The sequence below is a fragment of the Anthonomus grandis genome, chromosome 9 (assembly GCF_022605725.1).
Source record: "Anthonomus grandis grandis chromosome 9, icAntGran1.3, whole genome shotgun sequence".
Classification (NCBI taxonomy): Eukaryota; Metazoa; Arthropoda; class Insecta; order Coleoptera; family Curculionidae; genus Anthonomus; species Anthonomus grandis.
This window is the reverse complement of record NC_065554.1, coordinates 13,200,472-13,224,983: the sequence shown is the minus strand read 5'-3', so window position 1 is coordinate 13,224,983 and position 24,512 is coordinate 13,200,472. Positions and strand designations below refer to the sequence as shown.

General features: G+C 28.1%; 1 protein-coding gene across 1 annotated transcript in view; it reads right to left on the bottom strand.

Annotated features, from left to right (window-relative positions):
- The window catches only part of LOC126740230 (growth/differentiation factor 11), a 60,306-nt gene extending 39,749 nt beyond the window's left edge, over window positions 1-20,557 (bottom strand). The window contains exon 1 of the mRNA XM_050446163.1: window positions 19,810-20,557. Coding sequence (XP_050302120.1) covers window positions 19,810-20,281 — 472 coding nt within the window. The 5' untranslated portion in view covers window positions 20,282-20,557. The remainder of the gene's footprint in view (window positions 1-19,809) is intronic.
- Window positions 20,558-24,512: the final 3,955 nt, after the last annotated feature.

Genomic DNA, 24,512 nt, shown 5'->3' with positions numbered 1-24,512 from the left:
TCGGTATCCTTATACGAATAGCTGCAAATATCTTCTTATTATTTAATCTTATTGTTATATAAAATCTTGCATATTAGCCATGAAATCTTTAATTAAATTTTAATCTCGTAAATCCAATCAATGAAATATTTAAGAAATGCAAAAGATATATACGCATATTAAAAAATATTCCTTATTTAATATTTTTTAACATATAATTTAACTGAATAAACTATACGCGATATCTAAGTCTTTATTCCTATAAGGAAGTGTTTTTTTAATTACTTTTGAGCTCGCTTTTCTTATGTCCTATCTGTTTTTATAACAACGATAATATAAATACCTAAAAAAAGATTGCCACTAACAAAATTAAAATATATTACACATTATTTAAAAATACGTAGGAAATTAAATTAAGTAGTATTAAAAAATTTGAAAGCCTAATGATTAATATAAAAAAATACAAACAAATTTTAAATGTATTCTATTTCAAATTAAATTCAGTCTAAAATTCAAATTTATTATCGTTTCATAACAGATTTAATAATAAAAACTTCAAAATAATTGTTTACTAATAAAAAAATGGTTCGTTTACGAATTATAAACATGACTTCAAGAACATCTCAAATGTACTTTTTACAAATTTAGCATAATTTTTGTTTGAACGTAGAAACTCAGATATAAGAAAAGTAAATGTATACGTTCTTTTTGACCGATTAAATTGACAGTAAAAATGAATTTCACTCTTAAACAATGTATTAATAGCAAGCATATTGTCTACCGAATCACCTTGCAACCATCAAAATGTTTACACTTCTCACACTAATTATTTATTGTTTATCTTCGACGATGGTATATAATATACTTCAAACGATCGTACATGTTGATGCGAAATATCCTGGTCATTGGTGACCTTGACGTCGGCCTGTCCTGACCCAAACACTGACCTTTCCTGCTTGAGAGTGAAAAGAGATCGTCAATTGACAATAATTGTTATTGTTTGTATTGCAATGCAGGAGAATAGCACCTCGGTTTGTTAATATGGGGACAATAAATAAAAGCATTAGTAGAAATGTTGTAGTAGGTTGTAGGTTAGTGGAATATTAAGCTTTTTAGATCAGTATTATGAGCTATTTTACAGTGTGGTAAAGATTGCAGTTTTTTTTAACAAACAATTAAAATACAAATATATATTTTTTAATAGAATGAAAATAAAATTCACACAAAAAGCGAGTTGTGCTTAAGTTTTGGAAATTTATTTAATATTTCTTATCTAATGAGATTTCTTTTTAAGCCTTTTTTTTAGCCATTTTGGATCAAGTGTTAAATTAAAATTATTATTATAAAACTTGTATTGTAGTTTTTTAAATCAATATACTAAATTTTTCTTTTTAATTTTGTGTCAGAATTTAAGGCTGTATTAGATACGCTATTGGTTTTTAATAATATATAAAAAAAACTTATATGAGCTTTTTAATTGCTCATATAAGTAAAGATTGATTGTCATATAAGTGAACATGATTTTCCTATTTTTTTTAACATATTTTTAGGTAGGCTTTGCTAACAAAATAATGCTTTAACATTTTGACATGCCTAAATACCTAATGAGTCATTAATTGCACATATTAGTTAAATATCTACTTACAAATTAATAGAACATACTACGAACTATTTATAAACAAAAAAAATTAATCTACCATGACATAATCATTATTTTAATTATCTATACAAAGAAAAATAAATAGAATTTAAAAATAACTCAGACAACGAGTAAATCAAAAAATTTTAATTTAATTAAAAGCAGATGTTTAAACAGATTCCCGTTATTTTCCAAACATAAAAAAGATCTTTATACGGTAGAATGTAAAACAGCACGCAACATGTCAGGCGTAATGCTATTGACTGCATTGGTTACACATTCTTGTAATTGCTGTTCAGTCAAAGAAAGAAGTCCAGAGGCGTTAAGCCTGGGGATCGTGCTGGCCAAAGCACTGCACTGGAGGTTCCAATCCACTTTCCATCAGGAAATCTCCGCGTAAGATACTCGCGAACCTGTCTTGAATAATGTGCAGGAGCACCATCTTATTGAAACCAACAACTATTCAATTATGCCAGAGGTAAGTTATCCAAGCAGTCTTCCAAATTATTTTTCAACAATTAAAGGTATCGTTATCCAGTTAATGAATTATGGTAAATAATAATAATAATAGAAAGTTTATATTTCCTCATAAGATATTACATATGCTCACTCATAGATATAAATAAGTTTACAATATAAATACAAAGAAAAAAAAATCCATCAGTGTGTATTAATTCAGCATGTAACTGTAAAGAGAAAATAAAGGTCATGTTTCAGCTACCCTCAGAAGAAGGAGCTGTTAGGACCTTGAATATTACACTTATAATTAAAAAAAAAGTCGCGAACCGCATTATAAACTGTACGAAGAGCATGCATCTCTACATTCATAACTAACCGGAAAGAAAAGAAATCTAAATTATCCTAGCTTACTTATTATTTACTAATAGGAGGCAGGAAAGGAGGAATGAGGGGGATAGGTATATTGACTATATTTCTGTTGTAGACTATAGTAGAGAAAAATATACATATAAAAATTTATATTTCCAAACGCGCGCCAGATCCAAACACAGAATCCCGACACAAAAGAGAACAGAACCAGGGCGACTGATTTACCAAAGATGTCAGTATTAACAAGAAATAACATAAATTACTTCAATCCTTTAAATATTATTTTGTTTAGATGAAAGAAGCTTTTTTATTGATTTTTTAAAAGCCGATGTAGATTTAGGAAAATTCCAAATTTTGTATTTATTAATTTTGGACACAGTATTGTAAGAAAATGACTTTTTAAAAATTGATTTCTTATGTAAAGGTATAGACAAAAGGTCATGTCTGTAAATATTTATATTGTGAACGTCAGTACGATATCTGAGCTTATTATAGAGATATGGTGGTGCTTTAAATTTCATTATTTTATAAAGAAAACATATGGAGTGCAACTCTCGGCGGTTTAACATATTAGGCCATTTAAGATCAACTAATTTATGTGATACCCTTTCCCTACATCTAATTCCATAAATAAACCTTATGCACGAGTTCTGTAATTTTTGAATTCTTACAGAGTTAGCGCAGTCTAAAAATGGTCCATATACTGTATCTGCATAATTAAAATGGGATAGATTTAATGAGTCGCATAATTTTTTTTTGTTCCTCTTGACAAATAAGATCTATGCTTGTAAAGTTTTTTTAGCATTGAAAATCCTTTCTTAAGACAACTTGTAATGTGGTCTGTGAACTTTAGCTTGACGTCTATCATTAGGCCTAGAGTTTTAGTTGAGACATGAAAAGGGATAAGTTCTCCATTAAGAATTAGTTGGAAATGATCCAAAACCGCCCTTCTACTAGTATCATCACAAAATAACATTGCCACGCTCTTCGCTGGATTCAATTTAAGAGAATGATCTATCGAGACTCTATTTACTAGAGCAAGGTCAGCATTCAAACAAAAATTAGTTCTTTCAATATTACTAGCATTAAATGACAAATATAATTGTGTGTCGTCGGCGCACCTCTACGCCGACGACACAGAATCGCAATTTATCCATAAAAGCCGACGTAAAAATGCTATACAACAAAGGACCCAGAATGCTACCCTGTGGGATGCTAGACCTTACTATTGCCACCCTAGACTTATCTTCTCCAAATAAAACTCGTTGTATTCTATCACTTAAAAAAGATAAAACTAATTTAGTAGCTGCAGTATTAAAACCGAAATAATGTAAAATATTAATCAAAAGTTCGTGATTTAGCATATTAAATGCTTTAGAGTAATCAAGCAGTATTAAAATCATTGCATCACCCTTGTCCAAACTGGCGACAACCTCATCAGTGACGTCAGTAAGAGCGGTAACACAGCTAAATCCCTTTCAAAATCTCGACTGTTTTTGTAATATAATATTCTTATCAGTAACATAGACGGTAATTTGTTTTTCCATTACTTTTCCCAAGATTTTTGAAAGGGCTGGTAAAATTGAAATTGATCTAAGTTCGCCATAATTTAAGGGATTATTTTTTTTAGGAACTGGCAGAATAAAAGCAGACTTCCAAGATTTTGGAATATATGAGTTTAACAAACAACTATTTATAATATGGGTAATAAATGGTATTATAAATGGACAAAAAAGAAATATTAATGTTGTGTTTAAATTATCAGGCCCAAACGCCATAGATTTGAGTTTAATAATTAAATTTCATACTAAATTTTCATCCACTGGTGTAAAAGAAAATAATGGTGGAAACTTCTAATTAGATTTATAGAAATTAAAGGTTTCGTTTGTCGGAGGAGTAATATTAGAAGTTAAATAACTGAACCAGTCGTTAAGTTCATCGGCTTTTTTTAAATGTTCGGGAATTTGTCTAGATTTGCAATTTATTATATTCAACTTATAAAGCTCCTTCCATTCGTCTCGAGTAGTGCAGTTTTGAAATTTGTTATTTAAATAAGCCTTTTTTTCATTACGTACGGCGGTGGTGGTAAAATTTCTTATCTGCTTATAATAGTTCCAATATTCCAAATTTCTTGTTTTTCGAAAGCGCATTAAAGCCCGATTTCTGCGTTGCTTCATTATTTTTATATTATCAGTAATCCAAGGACAGTATAAGTATAAGTAAATATCTATTTTTACAAGTTTTAACAGTAAGAGGTGCGTGAATATCTAGTATATTAAGCAAATGATTAGTAAGGATAGACACTTTTTCATCAATATCCTCAGTATCATAAATTTGATGCCAGGGTGCACCTTCTAGATCAATTTGAAAATTATCAAAGTTAATTCGTGTCAAAGGTCTGTAAGACAAATTGAATGGTCTGATTGAATCTGAGTCTAAGAACAGAATGGTCCTGGTATTTTGATGCCAAAAATTCCACACCACATATTAAAGCTAAAGCGCTCTTCGTCTAACTAAAGCATTTTCAGAAGTTCTGGATATAAACCCGTTTCAAAACATAAATTTATTATAGAAGCTAAAGCCTCAAAAATACAATTTCCGATCTCTATAATAATAAAAATTGGCGAATTGCCATTTTTAAATAGTTTAATATATACAAAGTGTTATTTTAATATTGCGACAAAAAAAACTCAGCGACGTATTCCTTGGACAAAATCAAGCAAAAAAGATTCTATGAATATGTGTCCTAAACGTCTTAGATTTTACACTACAGAGTGCTAAAGGTAAAAAAAGAACTTACTTTTTTTGATAAATTTGATATCCTTATATATATTTTTCTTAGAATTGGTAAAATTTAAATTTTTATAGTCGCCATTGGCGTTCATGCAAGCTTCGAACTGAATATTTTTTTAGAGAAAAGGATACGCAGGTAATTTTTCAACCGATGCACGGCTTTCGTATAAAAAACTAAAAACCATTATCATGAAGTAAGTATAATACTTTTATAATCCAATTTTCAGCATTTTTTAAAAGTTTTTCCGGTAAAACTTTCAAATATATGTATACGTATATCAAATTTATCGAAAAAAGTAAGTTTTTTTCTTTCAACTTTACCATCTTGTAATGTAAAATCTAAGACTTTAAGGATATATATTCACAGGAGCTTTTTTGCTTGATTTCATCTAAAGAATACGCCCCTGAATTTTGCCGCAATATTATACGCACCCTGTATATACATATATTAATATATAAATGTTACTTTATTTTTATATATGTTAATTTTTTTTAATATAATAGGAGTTGATTGATCTTTAGCACCATTAGCATTCTGCTTTATTTTTTTTAACTAAATTGTATTGTTACTAGTTACATTTGACTCCTTCGTATTTTTCTCGTTTTTTTAATTAAAATTGCAGCATTGGACTATAAAAAAATGCTTTTATTGGTTAGGTTAGCATTTGGATCTTTATTATTTTTATAATATTAATATATCCTATAATTATCCAAATGCATTTATGTATGCTTCAATATTTTCTATTCAAACCACTTAGAATTCTGTTCACATTCCCACACTAGTTAGATTACCGTTATCATTTGCCATATTTTCATTCCATATAATGAATCTTGCATTTAATACCAAACATTCTGATAAACCTTACTTATTTTGGGAATTTACTTTCACTCTTACTTTTTACTATTCAAGCCTCTCCAGCATACCAAAAATCTTATTTTTAAATTATATTGGCTCTTGCCTCATAACTAAATATGTTTACGTTTAGCTGACAATTTTTTTTCAAAATGAAACTTTTAAACAGTTGTAAAAAATACCTAATAGTTTACCATTTGATGGACCCACAATCATTTAATGAATATATAAGCAAAGATTAACAAAAAAACCTAGATTCCACGTGTGTGGTGTTCTCACTGTAGCAACGAGAGAAAAACTGAGCAGAAATCTCAATAATAATACCTATCGTAACAAGATTGGCCTAAATCTTTCCGGACGTGACACGCCCATATGCACTTAGCACACTGCATTAAAAAATTGCAAACATACATTATGTAGGCTTTATTTAGTCGTATTCCTTATAAGGGAAGTACAAGTCTTTTGCTTTATGTGGTACATACGTAAAACTGCCACCATATGAGTAAATAGTTAGGCGATTAAGAAACAAATTACTGATATGAAATACTAGATAATTTTGAGAATTGTGTGTTTAAGTTTACAACACTGGATGGTCGTTTATTCTATATAGTATACATATTAAGGAAGCTTTAAGTAAACTAATACAAAAAACTTAATATGGAAACATAATTTAGTAACAAAGAACACCCAAGGTTATCAAGATATAATCCAAAGCGTTATGCTAAATATAGTTTTAATATTAAATAATAGTACCTGAGAAAAAAATCACATTACGAAAATGTTAAACTCTTGATATATAATCATTAAGGTCAATTCGGTAATTATTTTAATCTCTTAAATTAAATAATTAAATATTAATAGATTTTTTTAACTAAATTAATTTTAATTTACACTTGGTAACAAATGATTTTTGTTTTTTATAAAATGAATTTAATTGGAAATGTAATAATTTAAAAGTTTGAACAAAAATATTATTTTTTGTAATATCGAACATGATCAAAGTAAATTGTAATAATATATATCCAAAATGAATTAAATGGAAGATGTGAAACAATAATTTTAATAAAATTATATTAAAAATATCAGTTAATATATATCATCTTATTTATTTTCTTAATGAAATAGTAATCTTAAATTATTTTCAAATCAAAGTTAATTAAATAAACGTTGATTAATTTGTGAAAAATTATTTAGTAAAAAGGTAAAAAAATCATTGCAGGTCAATGTGTTGTTTTAAATAAAGTAATTTGTATTAGATTGATTAACTAGATGTATAAACCTCATTACATACGTTTACAACACAGTTATTTCTCGGTAAGTTTAAAATATAAAATTATTTTATGACATGTTTGTATTAAATATCCAAAATGATCTCGTATTTACAAAAAAAATATATTTACAAAAACTTGTAAAAAAATTGCAAAGTTTAAAAGAATTTAAAAAGTGGGAAGTATAAATGCATTCCGTTATTTTGAACTGAATATAGTATCTTAGATTAGATCATATAATTAGAAGTTTAAATTTCCATTTTTTTAAATAGGCCTTATTAGCTTTTTGGAGTAACTTTTAATAAAAATCCACATTAATTTCTAAATAAATCAAAATCTTAAAAATTCCAAATGCCTCAAAAAAAAACTGTTATTTTTCAAAAAGATAATATCCTTATTTATATTGAATTTTAAAAATCCCAATATTTGAACCAATTTATCATGAAGGATGTTTTATTAAGAACGCAAGATTTGTATTACCCGCCATGTTTCACAATCATAATGTCTGATTGTCAAAAGTCATTATGAAAATGATGATAGTTTAATTGCCACTATTCGTAAAGTGCGTCCAATATTGGGTCAAAATAATGTTGGACGACAGGCACTCTTCAACGAATTCTCACTAAAGATTTACAGCTGCATGCCCTTAGAATGCAAAACTATCATATTTAGGACTTAGAAAATCCACGAATGATTCAACAGAAAGCAATATATCGACAACGTATTACTATATGATGTGCATTATGGTCTGGAGAAATAATTGGATCGTTTTTCTTCAAAAACGACGAAGGTGCTGCAGAAAAAGTGAATGACGAATGTTATCGTGTTATGATAAGAATACAGTTTTTTGTGCCCCGTTTGGAAGCTATTGATGTCATGTAGTTTCAGCAGGACTTTGAATAAAATATTTACGATCTTACACGAGTTTGCCTCTGGTCGTGTCATTTCCAGATTTGGTGACCGGAATTAGTCTCCACGCGATTTAACGCCTTAAGACTTCTGGATGCGGAGTTATCTGAGGTCACAGGTTTATGCCAATAAGCCTGCAGCTATCCAGGCATTGAAAGCTGAAATTAGGCACTATATCAATGAAATACCACCACATGGATACAATAAAGTTATTGAAAATTTCGTCAAAAGGGTACGCGTATGCCTGAAATGCCGTGGCGGTGATTTCTTATATATTTTGTTTCATACGTAACTCCCAATAAATAGAATAGCAATAAAATATTAATAGCAATAAAAAAATAATAAATAAAATTATTAATCCGACATGTTTTGGACATATAACATGTCCATCATCAAGGATAACAAATTATGGAGTTTCGTCAATACATTTTATAGATATAGTGCCTACGACAAGGTTAAAAGGTTAAAACGAATTAATTTTCCCATTTTCATGTATCTAAATTCGTTTTAACCTTTTGACCTTGTCGAAGGCACTATATCTATAAGATGTTTTGACGAAACCCCTTGTATGTTAATTTGTTATCTTTGATGATGGACATGTTATATGTGCAAAACATGTCGGATTAATATTTCTTAAATACATTTAGAGGAGGATGACCGAAGTATTTTTAGTTACCCATTGTCATATATTCAGTTTTTTATGTTATTTTAAAAACTAATTGTTTGAGCTGAAACTTTTAATATCTTAAATCCATTTTTGAAATTCATTAAAATTTTGTATCATTTTTCTATACAAACCTTTTCAAGAAAAAAAACAAATAATAAATTAATTTATTTAACTCGTAACAAAAATCTAATATTAACTACGCCTCTGGGTGAATCCTGAAATAAAAGCATTACAATCAGACGCACTGCTAGACACCTATCATTGATGAATTGATTTGGCCTAGACTTTCGCGCGGCTTACTAATAGGTACTCCGCCGCCGGGCATTTTTCTATTGTTATCATCTATTTATAGCATTTGTTCCCTTTTTAAATTACGCTATTTTAATATTTATGTAATTTTAAATTAATTAGTTTCACTAAAAGCTATTTTAGATTGTTTGTCTATAACTTGGGAAGAAGATAAAGTAAGGGTGGCACCTTCCGACACATGCAACCACAAAAACCAAAGAGAAAGATATAGCAAAATACATAAAGAAGCACACTCGACTAGGAGCGAGCAACCGATAAGTTTATTCAGCTCTAATAAGGCTTTGGAGGAGAATGCAAAGCACACAAATGTATTTATTTATTCGCTATTTGGTTACTTTACAAGATATTGGATTAAGAGAACAGGAGTCAGAAAGCAAGGAAACTTCGAACTATCAGCTTATTATCACATTTGCAACAAAAATAATAACCAACAGGTTGACCAACAAGATGGACCCATACCAACCAGTCAAATAAGTAGGATTTCCGTGAAGGGTTAGTAATATCGACCACCTACAGATACTTCGTACTATTATTGAAAAAGCCACAGAATATAATATAGCACTCTATTTAGTCTTTGTCCACTACCAGAAGACTTTTGGCAACGCAAGGATTGATTCTAGATACTCGCACCTTATCAAACTTATTTGAAATCATGCTTTTGTTTATGTTGAAATAGATAATAAATAGATAATGATTTAAAAACAGATAAGACTTCAATGAAAAGAGGAATAAAGCAGGGAGACACCATCTCATCAAAACTTTTTACCCTTGCCTTCGATGATATTTTCAAAAAACTTGACTGGCAAGAACAAGAACTTGCTCAAGAACAAGAACTTGATCGATCATCGCTACAAATTGGACTTAAAATGAACTTAAATAAAACAAAGATTATGTATATAGAAGACATCCAGGTAACTATTACCGACCAAGTTCTAAAAGTTGTCTCAGAATGTATTTATTTGGGTCACCAAATTCAGTTTGGCAAACAAAATCAATATTTTGAAATCAGGAGAAAAACAGGCCTTTCTAGGGCTGCTTTTGGCAATCTAGGACTTATCGTTAAATCTCGTAAATTTTATATAAATTAAAAAAAAAGGTGTTTGATTCCTTTGTAGTTGATGTAGGTGCTCACATATCGACCCAAAACAATGGCCATTGAACGCAGAAGGCTATAATCGAATCGCTTCAAGGGATAAAGTTCGCAACGAGAAAATTCATCGAAAAACTAAAGTGATAAAAGTTCTAAGGCTTGTGGAGCCAATGAAATGGAGATGGGTTGGTTATATCAAGGCAGGATGACCAAAGATGGGCACATAGAATAATCATTTGGCACCCAAGAGAGACCAAATGGAGCATCAGTAGATCCTGGAGACGATGGCGAGATGATATAGAGAATATTGAGGGAAAGAATTGGATTTGGGCTGCTAGACATAGAAGAAGGTGGAAGAGGCCCATGTATATCTGGGAGCGGTTATACATGGGCTAGAAAGTAGAACACGAGAGAATTATTAAAGATTTGATTCTACACTAATTAGACCTAAATATCTCAAATCATAGCAGCATAATAATATTAAATATAATTATACAAATAAAATATCAAACCCAAACGTAAACAAACTAAGTTCACAAATTTATGATAGCTAACATTTCTTAATAAATTTTCTGCTCAATTTCAATAATTTGACTGCACACTTTTTTACACTGCTTTTTCAACGTTTTCCTAAAAATTCACAATATTTTTAAAAAAATATTTATTAAAGAGGTCGATTTTTTTCCAAAAATTTCACAAAATACCCATATCTCAAAAATTAGTACAGTTTTGAAATTTTTTACACGTATTCCTTAGATAATTTTATTAAGTGCCTATTTTAGCAGTACTATACAGTTTAAAAAAAAACATTTTTTGGAGAGATCGATTCTATTTTCCGAAATTTCATTAATTATTCATAAACCAAGAACCAGTGAAAATTTTTTTTTCATATTTTCATACGTATTCCTGATATAATTTAACTATATACCTGTTTTAGCGTGTCTCAAAAAATTAACAAAATCCTGAAAACTTTTATGTAAATTCCTGAAACAATTTGACAAGATTAATTTTTATAAAAAAATTTTACCAAAATGCCCATAAATCAAAAACCAGTGAAAATAATATTCCAAAATTTTCTGTACATATTCTTAAAATAATTTAACTAAACACCTATTTTGGGGTCATTTTAAAAATTTCCTATAATAATACTATTTTTTTACTTTTACGTATAGCTAAGGAAGTACTAATATGCTGTAGTATAAATCAGCTTTTTTTATCCATGGGTTGTAAATCTCGATACAATGTGTTAAATTTTCTACATCTTTCTTTTTTTTTAAATAAGTTTATTATAAAACATAATGGTAATACTATAACTTAAAATGTCACTGCCATTCATTAAACCATTGTGACATTTTCATAGCTAACTAAGTTATTTACAGCATAACAGCATAAGTGTTACATTAAATTAAAGGTATTTTAACTGTCTATTAGAAAATAAAATAAAATATAGGTTGTTTCTTTAAAAAAAAATGACTTCTTGTCATTTTAGTAAATAGAAAATTTTAATTTCATTTTCGACGATTCTGTATAATGCTGACTAAATCAGGCTAAGGGAAGTTAATGAAGATGGTCTTTTAAAGTAATACTTAAAATTTGAGCTTTTTAAGAGTTTAAATAGCTGAGAAATAAACAAATAGTTATCCTTTGGTTTTTCACAAAATACACGCAAAATTAATTTTTTTATCAAAAACCACTAGAGAATAAAAAACAAAATATTTAAAAATATGTAGGGTATTCCATTTAAAAAATCAAAGGTGTTTCCATTTTTCTATATAAGTGCTGAAAATATTTTAGACCGATAGCTGATACGAACTTTTCAAAAAAATGCTACGTTCCGTTTTCCATATACGGGTAACGTACCACCGATCATCAATCACCCTGTATATTAAATTTAAAACAAATCAGCAGCAAACAAAATCGCCAAGCTGGACTATATGAATTCATATAACATCGGCTAGGTATATAAAACTCCACTTTGCATAATATCTTTTTTTTAATGATAGTTGAACTCAGCATCATTTATTAAAAGTAGTACCTTCTGGTAAAAACCAGCTAGATATAATAGAAACCATTATTTTGGGTTACCACTTACACCCTACTTACTTAATTTATTTAGAAGTATTGATTGATCAACCAATTCAAAGGCATGGACTTTAATTAAAAAATAATTCTTCTTTAGACTTTCTGTAAGATTCTGAATGGCATTGAAAATTCATTTAATGATAGCATTTTGAGTGCTTTATTATGAAATGCAAATGAAATGTAAATTACAAATTTGGCAATATTTTATAACCTTAAATAAAATTATTTAATAGTTCGTAAAATCTTGTTTGTGATCCTTTTCTGGTTTTTTCTTATTATTTTCAAGCTAATCAGCAGAAACAGGTGTCGGTAAGTATCACCTTTACTTTATCTGCTCTCCAAGTAACGGAGTATTGCGGAAAACGTTACTCGTGTACTATTAAAAACAATATTACATAATTTTTATTTTAGATTTTATGTTTAGTAACATCAATTTGTTACAGGTTTAATCTCCAACAGATATATTAACTGATTTTTTTTTTGCCAAGATAAATTAAATTTCAACCATAGTTTCATTAAATAATTATTTAAAAATCATATGTAAATATATATACTATACAGATATGACACACCGTTAAGATGGTCCCTCCTAACATACCCGATCTGAAACGGAAGGAAAACCATTATTGGATGAGAAAAGTAAATAATAATATGGGATATTGTTTCTTAGTTTTGCTGATTGAATAACATTAAGAACTTCCATTGATTTTTTGTTGATTTTACCTTGCAGGTCAATTTGGCCTATTTTAGATTTTAATGAATACTGAGCACATATTAATTATTTGTTTACTTTGTTCAAGTCATAAGGATCAATAGTGATAAGAATGTTAATGTCAATCTGTTCTGTCAGTTTTTTTTAAATCATTGTTGCTAAACCATGGCCTCAAGTTATAAGTTGCTCCATAGTTGTAGATTACTTAAACCAATGTTGGTATCAGATAGTACCCACTAGCTAAATCCAGCATGTTAACACCTACGTACTTGACAGATAAGTGCATTCTTTAAAATCTGGGGAAAACTGACAATCCTATTTTTAATAGATTCTTTCTTTATCTGGTTCTAGATTGTGACAGATAGTTTCGCTTAATGCGGATGTGAAAAGGTAGACCCTATCTTAGCCTAATTTTTTTTTAGTAGTTACTAGTATGTGCTAGAATGGCTTAATTGCTGATTTATTAAGTAGGCCTAAGAGTTTATAGGACTCCTTGTTTTTTTTGTGTTAAATAAACCCCAGAAAAGACCACATTCCATCTTCGACCCTCCTATACCTTCTGCTTATCCTGTGCTTCTGCTTTTGCTGCACTTTTTATTGTTACTGCTTCCACCTCACTTGCTATTCCACGCGTTACCACATCAAGTCGCTTGGATCATCACCTCCGGAACCTGCATTCCTTCCAATCGGCTACACCTAATACCGATTGCCTTTCACTACCTGCTAGACATTCTGGAGGCCTCCTAACTGGTTGATCTGCTGCTGCCCTTTTGGCCCAAACATATAGCTGCCAACAACGGAGCCCCATTCAGACCAGGTGGGCCCTGCTGCCAGTCGGAGAGACTTAGAATTTCAGGTACCCTCTTTTTGGCTTGGTTTCTTCAGGTACTGATTTATCGGCTCGCCGTGATTTATAGATTTTTTTTTTGGAATTAATATGTAGCAATGGTCACAGATTTTAAATTTAATTTAGCAAAATTGTTTATATAGCCACCATCATTGATTTGATTTGAAATTGGGAACTGAGTATATACGTATATGCGAGGTATTATTAGATGTACAATTCAATAAGTATTAAGTGCTAAATTTTACTTTATTTTCTTTCATAATCTTGAATTTCATAATTATAAATTAAGTATTAGAGTATTACTATATATTTTTTTAAATTGAGGTTATTGATTAAATTAGTTGTCAATTATGACACTGATTTATCTTTCAATACTAAAGCTGGGGTAACCGATAAAAGCTGCGTTTTCTTTGCGTGCCCTAATAAAGGCTAATAATAATAACCCTGGAATCCACATTTAGGCATTGTGCGAGAAACAGTGCAATAAATTTTTTATTTGTATCACGAGATATTTAATTTTTTTTGATGCAAGTTATTAATGTGTTTAATTCTTTTTAAAAACTAATTTATTCTAGATTTATATAGCTGTATTATAAAATTTAATTTCAGAATGTTTTGTTACTATTAATGAACAAGTATTATATTAGGATTTATAAAATAATTTTAAAGCATTGCTATTCACCTTATAAATATTAAAACATATAGTTCTAGAAAACGAAATTAAAATAGGCAGACTTGAAAATTGCATCTAGAAAAATCGTCTTCACATGATATTCTAGACTTTTTGAAAATTAAAACAAAATAAAAATATTTTAAGAAATAACTTTGGATTCTGTATAACAATAAGAAAAAAATGGTTGTTTAAAAATATTATCTTTATAGCTACATATCTAAAAGTATATATATCGAGTGTTCAACTTTTTAACTTTAGACATCAATTTTTTAATATTTTAGTTTTTAAATTAAAAATTATGATATTTGCAATTATTTTTTTTTAATCACAATTAATTTTTATATTATGATGTTTTATAAATAATGCGAAAAGTGATGTTAAGAAAAAACTAATAATATATATTATTATCAACTGCAAATCACATAAAAATGTAACAGTCATTATAATAACAAGAAAACAATTAAATTAAAATAATCTATTCAACACATTAATATACCAATTATTATAAACTAAGGTTTTCATATATTTCTAAAGAAAATAGTCGACTGGGCTAAAATCGTGAGATCTTGCTAGCCAAACATGAAATATTTTTCGTGGTGTATTTATATGAATAAGCCTAATTTATTCGAAGTACTATCCTGGTAAATCAACTTCATTATTTTGTGAATCGTTTAGCAAAATAATTTGCAAACATTTTATTACCTAACTCGTTATATATTATTCTTGCCTAAACATTAACAAAAAATATATCTAAACTCGTCGGTCTGATGGCTTTTGGATTTTTCCGCTCTCGTAGGTGACTATATCTCGTTTTTTTTTTTTATAATGAAGTTGATATTTAATTTTAAGAAATTATAACTTATTTAGTTAGTTTAAAAATAAGCGTGCACTATTTGTGTATCTTGAAAAAAAGTAAAAATAATATGAATTAAATAATTTATATCAAATCATAATCAGAACTTTTTTTATTAAGTAGGGTTTAAAAAGGGAAATTTTACAAAATTATCATGTCAATGAATTTAACCTATAAGAGGAAAAAAATTTTGAAGATTCTATTCAGGAAGAAAAAGCTTGCTTGCTTAATATATCTTATATCTTTGTACTAATAAGAAAATATTAATACCAATACAGAAATAATTTATTTAAACTTAGTTTCAATCACCCCCGTGATTAACGGCACGTTTTCATTCACTTATGTATATTTATATACATTATTTTGTTACCTTAATCAATCTTGATCTTGAACTTTCGTGCAATATTTTTTTATTTTAATGTGTTTTGAACTTGTAAATGTTGATAGTATTAAAATATTTTATTTGTACAAGGTTATTGGTATATTAAACGCGTGTATGAATAATTGGATATACTTTAGTACTGCTTATGAGACAGTTATACAAAGTTCATAGAAATATATTTTTATATAATTTATTTAATTATGATATAAATTGAAAAAGTTAAAAAGCTAACATAAAAAATCTGTGAAGCTGTGCTTAAAACCTCTTATGACGAAATAATTTATATGCATTAAAATAATATTTCTGCTAGAATTTCGATATTTTAAATGCAACATATGTGCATTTTTTTTGCTAATTTTGTTCTATATTTATCTATCGTTAATAAATTTCGAGTTACTTATTTTCTATTATTTATTCAAAACATACGTCTCATCAATTAGGTCTTTTTTAATAATTTATCTGCATTCGTAAAAACAATTTCTTGATGACGCACCTCAAGGTCATCTGTATTGGATTAGTTTTGAGACATTTTTAAAATAAAGGTCGCTTTAGAATTTGTGAAAGTAGATATACAAGAATGGAAAAAGATAACGCTTCAAATGAAGTTTTGATAAAGTTGTTTATTATTCGCGGATAACGTAGACCTTTATAGGTTGATGTAAAAATCCTTATAATGCATAACCCGTTTAAAAAAAAATTTCTTCTGTTTGATTTGAAATATATAGATTGTTCTTAGGTTCGGGTAAAAATTAATTTTTTATTAAGATGCCTAGTATTAACAAAATGCAAATTCGGAACGCAACATTTACTAAATTGTTGTAAAGCTGCATATTAATTCAAATTAAATTTTATTTATTCAAATATAATATTTCCAAAATTTTAGAAAATTTTTAGAAGTAGGAAACTTTGAAATTCCAACTTATTTTTAGGTATTTCTAAATTTTTTCTACATGTTGGAATAATACATTTTTAGTACATTCTAAAGTATTATTTCTGCTAATTAATCTAGATTCAAAAGTGAGTCAATAAAAATTTAGATTTCTTACAAACAGTTAAATTTTAAATGATAAATTTCGTTAAAAAACTTTTTGGGCATTTCTCATGCGACTATTTTAAATAAAATTGATAACATATAAAATTAACTGTTTAAATCTACGTAACATTTGTACGTCAGCGTTTTCAAATATTTAAGAAGATTTTTTTTTTATTTAAATTACTTATAACATCCTTGTTTAGTTTTTGCACACATTCGCAAATATTCGTAAAAATTCTAGAGGCATTTTATTTATTAGCGGCTACTTGAATAACAATGGGAATATTAAAACATAATCACTTAATTTGGTTTAATTATTATATTACTTAATTGGCTTTAAATAATTAAAGATCAGAAGATTTTGCTATATGTTTCATTAGATCTCTTTCAGTAATTCAATCATTTTAAAAAGGACATGCGAAAATGTTTGATAAGAATATATTGAATAGCAAAAATGAATAAACAAAAAGTTTAATAGAAGTAATTTTTTAGGTTTCTATGTTACAGTTAAGATTTAGCACCTAATATTATACCAATTTGTTTTATTTATTACTTTAAATGCCTTACGTTGTAAAATAGGAATTTTTAAATGCTGTAGGTAGTATTTATAATAATTCTTTACTAATTTGTTAAAGCGCTTTACTAACAAAAGAATATATGAATATATAAGCTGACATGTTTATACAGTATAAAGTTGCAAAAAAATATATGAAATTTTAATCGTTTCATACAATATTTAAATTCTCATATCATCGGGCTGTGAATAACGATAAAACGACAAAAAATTAAAAATTAAATTTATATTAAAATAAACAACAAATATTAAGAATATTTTGACTTTACCAAAAGATTTTAAATGTTTAAACCAGTTATTGGTTTGTGTGTTTTTCGTTTATGGTTTCATTATATCTTAAAATATTCGATAATCTATTCTACTCACTGATGCAAAGTGTGAATTCTCAAATAAAATGCGTAATTTTTTAGGAATTTAAACCGGTAAACGTATAAGATGTTCGGAAAAGTGTTGTCAATTGAGTTTAGTAAAGTACGGATATGACATTATTAGAATAAAAACCTTTCTTTGACCCAATAATAGAGCAAAATAAATTTTTAATTTCTTAATTATATTTTTAAAAGCTTCAATTGCATAATTAATAGGAGAGTCATATTTAACCCTTTTTCCTATGCCGTTCTAGTTTACCATATTAATATTTTATTAAATAAATCTTCCTATAAGATTTAATTTGCTCCACTGTCTACGAAATCGATTTAGTTTATTAAACGGATAATATTCATATTGTCAGCGATTAATTATACAGAGTGACCCGTCGAAAACAATCCAGCAAGATTTAAGATTTTGAATATGAAAATGTTAAAAAAGCCTCGGATCCGTATATATCTTTTATATCTTTAGAAAGGGCTTGAAATTTTCTTATACCAAAATTATTTTAAAACACTGTTCTGGTAGATGGATTGGGAGAAGGGGTGCTATTAATTGGCCCGCGAGATCACCCGATTGTCGCCCCTTGTTTTCATTTTCTGGGGACAATAAAAATCGAAAATGTATGCCACCCAAACTAAATCTTTAGTAGATTTACGGAACCACATTACTAATGAATGATATATAATTCAACTCTTTTGCACTTAAATATTTTTTTTTTATTTAGAGCAAGTCTTTAACATAATTGTATTTTTTAAGGAAAAAATGTTTAAATTCAAAAAATTTTTTACAAATACTTCATATTAAGAAGTGATTTCTAACAGAAATTATAAAACAATTATGACAATTTTAATTAAGTGTCTTGTAATAGCCTATATAATATGCATATTTATATTACTCTAAACTTAAAAAATTATGATTATGAAATAGGTCGAATATTAGGTACGTCAAAAATACGAATTTAGATCTATTAGATAAGAGGATTGGATTTGATTTTGAAAATGGATATATTGAGATTTTAAATTATAAATCATGCAGATGCAAATTTAATGTTATTTTAATAATCCTCCATAAATCAAGCACACTCTCAGCCTATGGTAAAAATCTGGTTTGCCTATCTTTGATTATGGCAACAACTATACTAATAATTATTATTAATTTTTTAAAAGCAAACTAGAAAACTAAATTAAAATAAACAAGTTAAATATTATTAGAAGCTTACGTACGATTCAAGGTATTTCAAAAATATTTATAATAAAAAATTGTCAGAAAGTATACTGACTTCTAAAATTATTTTTTTTAATAAATCCGAGAAACTATTTTGTCAAAAAGTTTTTCTTATACTTTTTTTGTGTTAGATTTTTATTGTTTTATTATAATACAACTCAAAAACTATATTACGTATAAAATTTAATATAAATTTAAAAAATAATGTAACTTCATAATTATTTCTCAAAATTCAAATTCTTTATACACAGACGTTTTTTAAGTTTTTTGGTAAATATTATTAATATTCATAAAAATTGGTTATGTCGAAATTATTGAAATACAATGAAGACAATTTTATTTCAATTATTTTGAATTTTTATTTAATATTTTAGCTCTTTATTTATTTAGTTTGAATACAAAAATACTTAAAAAAGGCATGTTTTTATGAAAGAAAGAAAAGAAAGAAAATGCTCCATTTATCTTTTAAAAATTGGAAAAAACACCCGTTTTCTGCAATGTTTATCTTTATATATCTTTTTTGACTGAGATAGGGTGCGACAATGTTATTATACTGCACAATATTATAGTCGGTTGAATGCTATATTAGAATCTGCTTTTGTTTAAACATGTATCTATACTGGAAGTCAATAAATGTCACAAGTAAAAAAGCGCACAACCGAAAAAAAAAATTTAAAATTTAAGCCAATTTAAAATATACAATAACGAAAAAAAAATCTACTTACAACTTTCAGCCCATGTAAGGACTTTTTGTGTTCTCACATGAAAGTCGTCATCCTCCTCCGTATAACTAACCCCAGTCTTGTAAGGCTCATCGCTCTGTAAAGGCTCCTCTGGAAATTGATCTAATAAATATGACGGTACCCGAGGAAATACCTTTCCGGTAATATTAGGGGGATGGCTAAGCCTCAACCGATTTAAAATTTCCTGTTTTATAATAGCGAGATTCCGTAATTTCATTTCTTCTCTTCTTTTACATAAGCCACAACTAGTTGGTGGTGAGGCAGCTAAAGAGCTATAGTCTTCCGAAATGGGGTCGTCCAAGTTAAATCCGGACTTTTTGATTTGGTTGTAAGATTTTGCCGATTCTATCGTGAAGGGTAGAAAAGCGAATATAAGGAAGAATTTCACTAGTTTTTTTAGGTCATAAGTCCTTTTGGTAATATTGAAGTGAGAGCTTACTGGTGAATAAACCATATTGGGGGGGTTCTTGTTATAATTGTCCTAAGCTATTATACTCGACACTATTATTCAAGCAACATTTTCACTAAAATATATAGTTTATCACAACTTTTCACAATGTACACAATCAGCCTTAGTTTCACCTAAATACTTGCGGGTATTTTTTAAAAAAATTTAAAAATGATCGGGAGCGAAAATATTTCGAAAATAAAGCGCGCCAGTTAAGTTGTCGCTCTCGTCTTATATGTGTGTGTGTGTATGTGTGTGTATGGTTATCACGATTGAGTGTGTAGTATTAGCGGAGCATACTGAAAAATACACGCTAAAGTGTCCCTATATATGTGTGTAAAGTGCTCGCACGCGATTGGTTAGGTTGTATCGCGGCGATCTAGAAGCGGGCAAGGAGCTTTTTGAGCTTTTTTTTTGATAATCAGCGGATTTTCGCAGGTGTAGGTGGGCGCCCTCGACGGATTCCGGAATTTCGTTTCCTATTTTATTAAATGCAAGTTTAAGGGAATATACACGTAAATTATAGAGACATTTTAGGGGACTCCTTTGAAGATTGTACATTAAAAAATTTAGTTTAAATTATAAAAAATTAAGGTTTAGATTAAGTTTATAAAATAAACCAGTTTTGAAAAAAAATGTATTCAAAGATATTAATAAAATGATGTGTTTGTATGTTGGGTTCTAAGTATTAAAAAAATATCAAACATTTTACAAAACATTTACATTTTTGAAAATGTAAAAAGCTATTAATATTTACCTATTATAAAAATTTTATAAAAAATTTGCTTTACAAATTACTATACTTTAGGTATGTTTTAGAGATCTTAACAGTAATAAAAAAAAATCAAAAAAGCATATTGATTAAAAAAATTGTTGAAATAAAGAAATATGAATATTTCAAAAGTGTTAAACTATAAAAATAAATCAATATAAAAGGTATTATAACAATTTTAAAGAGGAGAGTTAGTACGAAAAGTTAAAGGGTAAAAAGATAGGTTTATCATGATACTTTGTAAGATGGAAAGCAGAAGAAGTAAAGGTGGTACCTGCCGATACGTGATTCGACATTTTGGCTTCTTTAGGGCAAGGCAACCAAAAAGACAAAAAAAAGCAAGAAAAACACGTCAGAAATATAAGGAAAAAGAACGAACAATCAATTTGTGATATCAGCGCCGAAATACAAAATACAGCACCCATAAAATACTAACCAATACTAACCCATAAAAAACATTTGTGCGATTGACACAGTAAATTGACATAATTCCAGATATTGGTTAGATGAAAATCCGCACTGGATGTGTGAAACACATATCTTGAAAAGGTAAATGTTTGGCAGGTATTTTGGTAATAGAATATTAGGTCCATTTTTTATTGAAGATAATTTAAATGCCACCCAATAATTGGATTTGCTGAGAAATCAGATGCTAATACTAATTTTTACCAAATACGGTTTCAGCAAGATGGCGCCCCTCATCACTTCGGAGTTAATATTAGATTGGCAGAAGAGATGAAATTGAATAGCCGGTAAGAAGCCCCGATGTTACACCCCTAAACTACTAACCTACCTAAGTTTATCCAACAAAGCTGAAAAAAATATAGCGAGCTATAATTAACGCAGAATATGAACTAATAACTATCGATATGTCAAAAAACGTAGCAAATGCTTTTTACTACAATTTGGTGCATTGTCAAACCATTTTCAACATTTAATTACATAGGTTTAATGTTTAAATACTTTTCTTGTATCGTTTCTTTTATTATAGATTAGTATTTACATGTTTCATTTATAATACATTTAACATAAAATTTTTGAAACAATTGTATCTTTTAATCTGTTGAAATTAGGTATAGTATATGCATGTATACTAAATCATATCAAGTAAAACAATTAAACTTGTTTTTTTTTTTGCAAAAAAAAATTACCACATTTATTTCTGATTTTATTAACTGGAAATTTAAGGGAATATAATAACTTTAATAGATTAAAAAAAAACTTATTGCTACTAGAACCTCTAGTTGAAAATATTGTCATTTTTATCAAGTCTTTTTAATTTTTTTGACTACAAAAAAAACAGATTATGTTATTTTACTTGACATGTTATATAATAACTGTTGTTGTTGGTAGTATCCGTTCAAAAAAACAAAACCAAGTTAAAACTAAACGTAAGCTTCCAAAGTCCATTCAATACTATTATGTCAGCAGTTCAACCCTATAGAGGGAACGCTATTTCACTTTATTTTTCCAAATAAATAGAGGCATGTTGTGATATAATTTTTAAAAGGTGAAAAGGAAAAAATTTTAAAACAATTCCTTGGTAGATAATTTGGAAGAAAGGTGCTATCGAATAGCTCGAAAGATCATCCGATCTGTCGCACCTTGATTTCCTTTTGCGCATATATTAAGGATTGAAAATATATACCACCCAGCCTGAATCCTTAGATGATTTACATGAACAAAATGACTAATGAATGCCATATATTAACTTAATATTTTTTAGTTTTAAATTTAAGACTCCAACAGATTTTTCCAAAAGACTTTTTAAGTTTTTCGACAACAAAAAGATTTTTTTAAATGTTTAATTTTTAACATTAAACCTAACTTTAAGCTTATAAAATCAATTCAAAATTGCTGAAAAATATCTAGAATTTGTTTTAAAGGAAAAGATTTGTTAGCCTTCATAACTAAGGTTTGAAATTCTTATATTTTCTATTATAATTTATTTTTTGAGTTTACTATGGTTGAAGTTTATTAGGTATGAGGTTAATTATAAAGTTTTTTTATTAGTGGTAGTATCTCTAGGTGAAAATTTAGTAATTTTTAAGAGTTTACATTGTTTTTTATCATCGTGGAATTGCTTGATTTTCATTTTATTTGATTAAAATAGAAATTAAGAAAAAAAAGGTTAAACTGTACTAAAAATTTTAAATTTGAGTTTACAATCCAATTGATCCAAAATCCCTTAAAAAGAAATTGAGTGACAACGTATTAATCGCTACTTACCTTGGGATAATTAAAAGATTAAAAGATTAAAAGATTGGACTACATTGTAAGGGAGAGCAAATAAGACATTACTTCAACGCTTGGTTACTTTAAAGTTTTTTAATACTCTAAATCCAAGTTTTATCGCATGAACATGAGAATTCTTTTGTTATATGGCATACTAAAAATATGCAAAGGAAACATCCCCCTTCGACCTCTAGCACATTTTGTTGACATACCAGAGCATAACCTAAGTAATGGTGTTTTTAGAAAAATCCTTCAACTTAAAAATCTCTGATCAAAAGCTTGCTAACAGTCTTGGGACTATTAAAATCGCCGTGGTTCTGCGATGTTGGCAAATTCCTTTACATTGCGTTGGTAGTAAATACACAATCCCAAGAAATTGAATGGCACATGCTTGTCTTTGGGAGCTGGACAATACGAAATATAAAAAAAAATACTTTTTCCATTAAATACTTATGCACTAAAAGTGGATTATCATTATCATATTATGTCCTATTTAAATAAAAGAGAAATTTTGAAAATCTCATAGGTTTATATATTACAAAAAATTATTGACATTAAGAACATAAACTGAAACCATTATATTATCCATACCTTTTATTATTTAATTTAATTCAAGTTCAGTATAATAGATTTTTTTGTATACCAAGAAGGTAAGGTTTATTTCTCGACCACTGACCTCATTTTGTAATTTCAATATTCTTATTAACTTTATTTTAATTTTACGTATAATAATTTCGGAATGTCCGGTATTTTCTTATAAATTATGAACGATTTTTGCACAAAACAGGGGACCTTTATACAGTGCATTCATTTCAAAACAATCCACCCTTAATAACTTTCTTAAAAAAAAAAAAAACACGTCAAATTAGATATACAGGGGGACGTTTAATTATGCATTTACTGAAGTTCTGTCAATTACCTCCTCACCTCCAGCTAACCTCACTTTAATATGTCAAATGGGAACCCCCATCGTGTGATACATCATAGTAAGGAGCGTAAAATTCTCTATTCAACGGTACCAAAAAAAATTAAATCGGTAAATGTGTAAGCAAATAGTTAGCAAAAATGTCTAGAAATAATGAATATTTTATTTACGCCAAACTTTGGTATGTCAAATGGCTACCCCATGATATGATACATTATTTTAAAGGACATTGATTATGCTATCAATGGTTGTAAAAAAAAATAAAATTGATTGACCAAGAAGCAATTAAAGTGTAAATCGGTAGG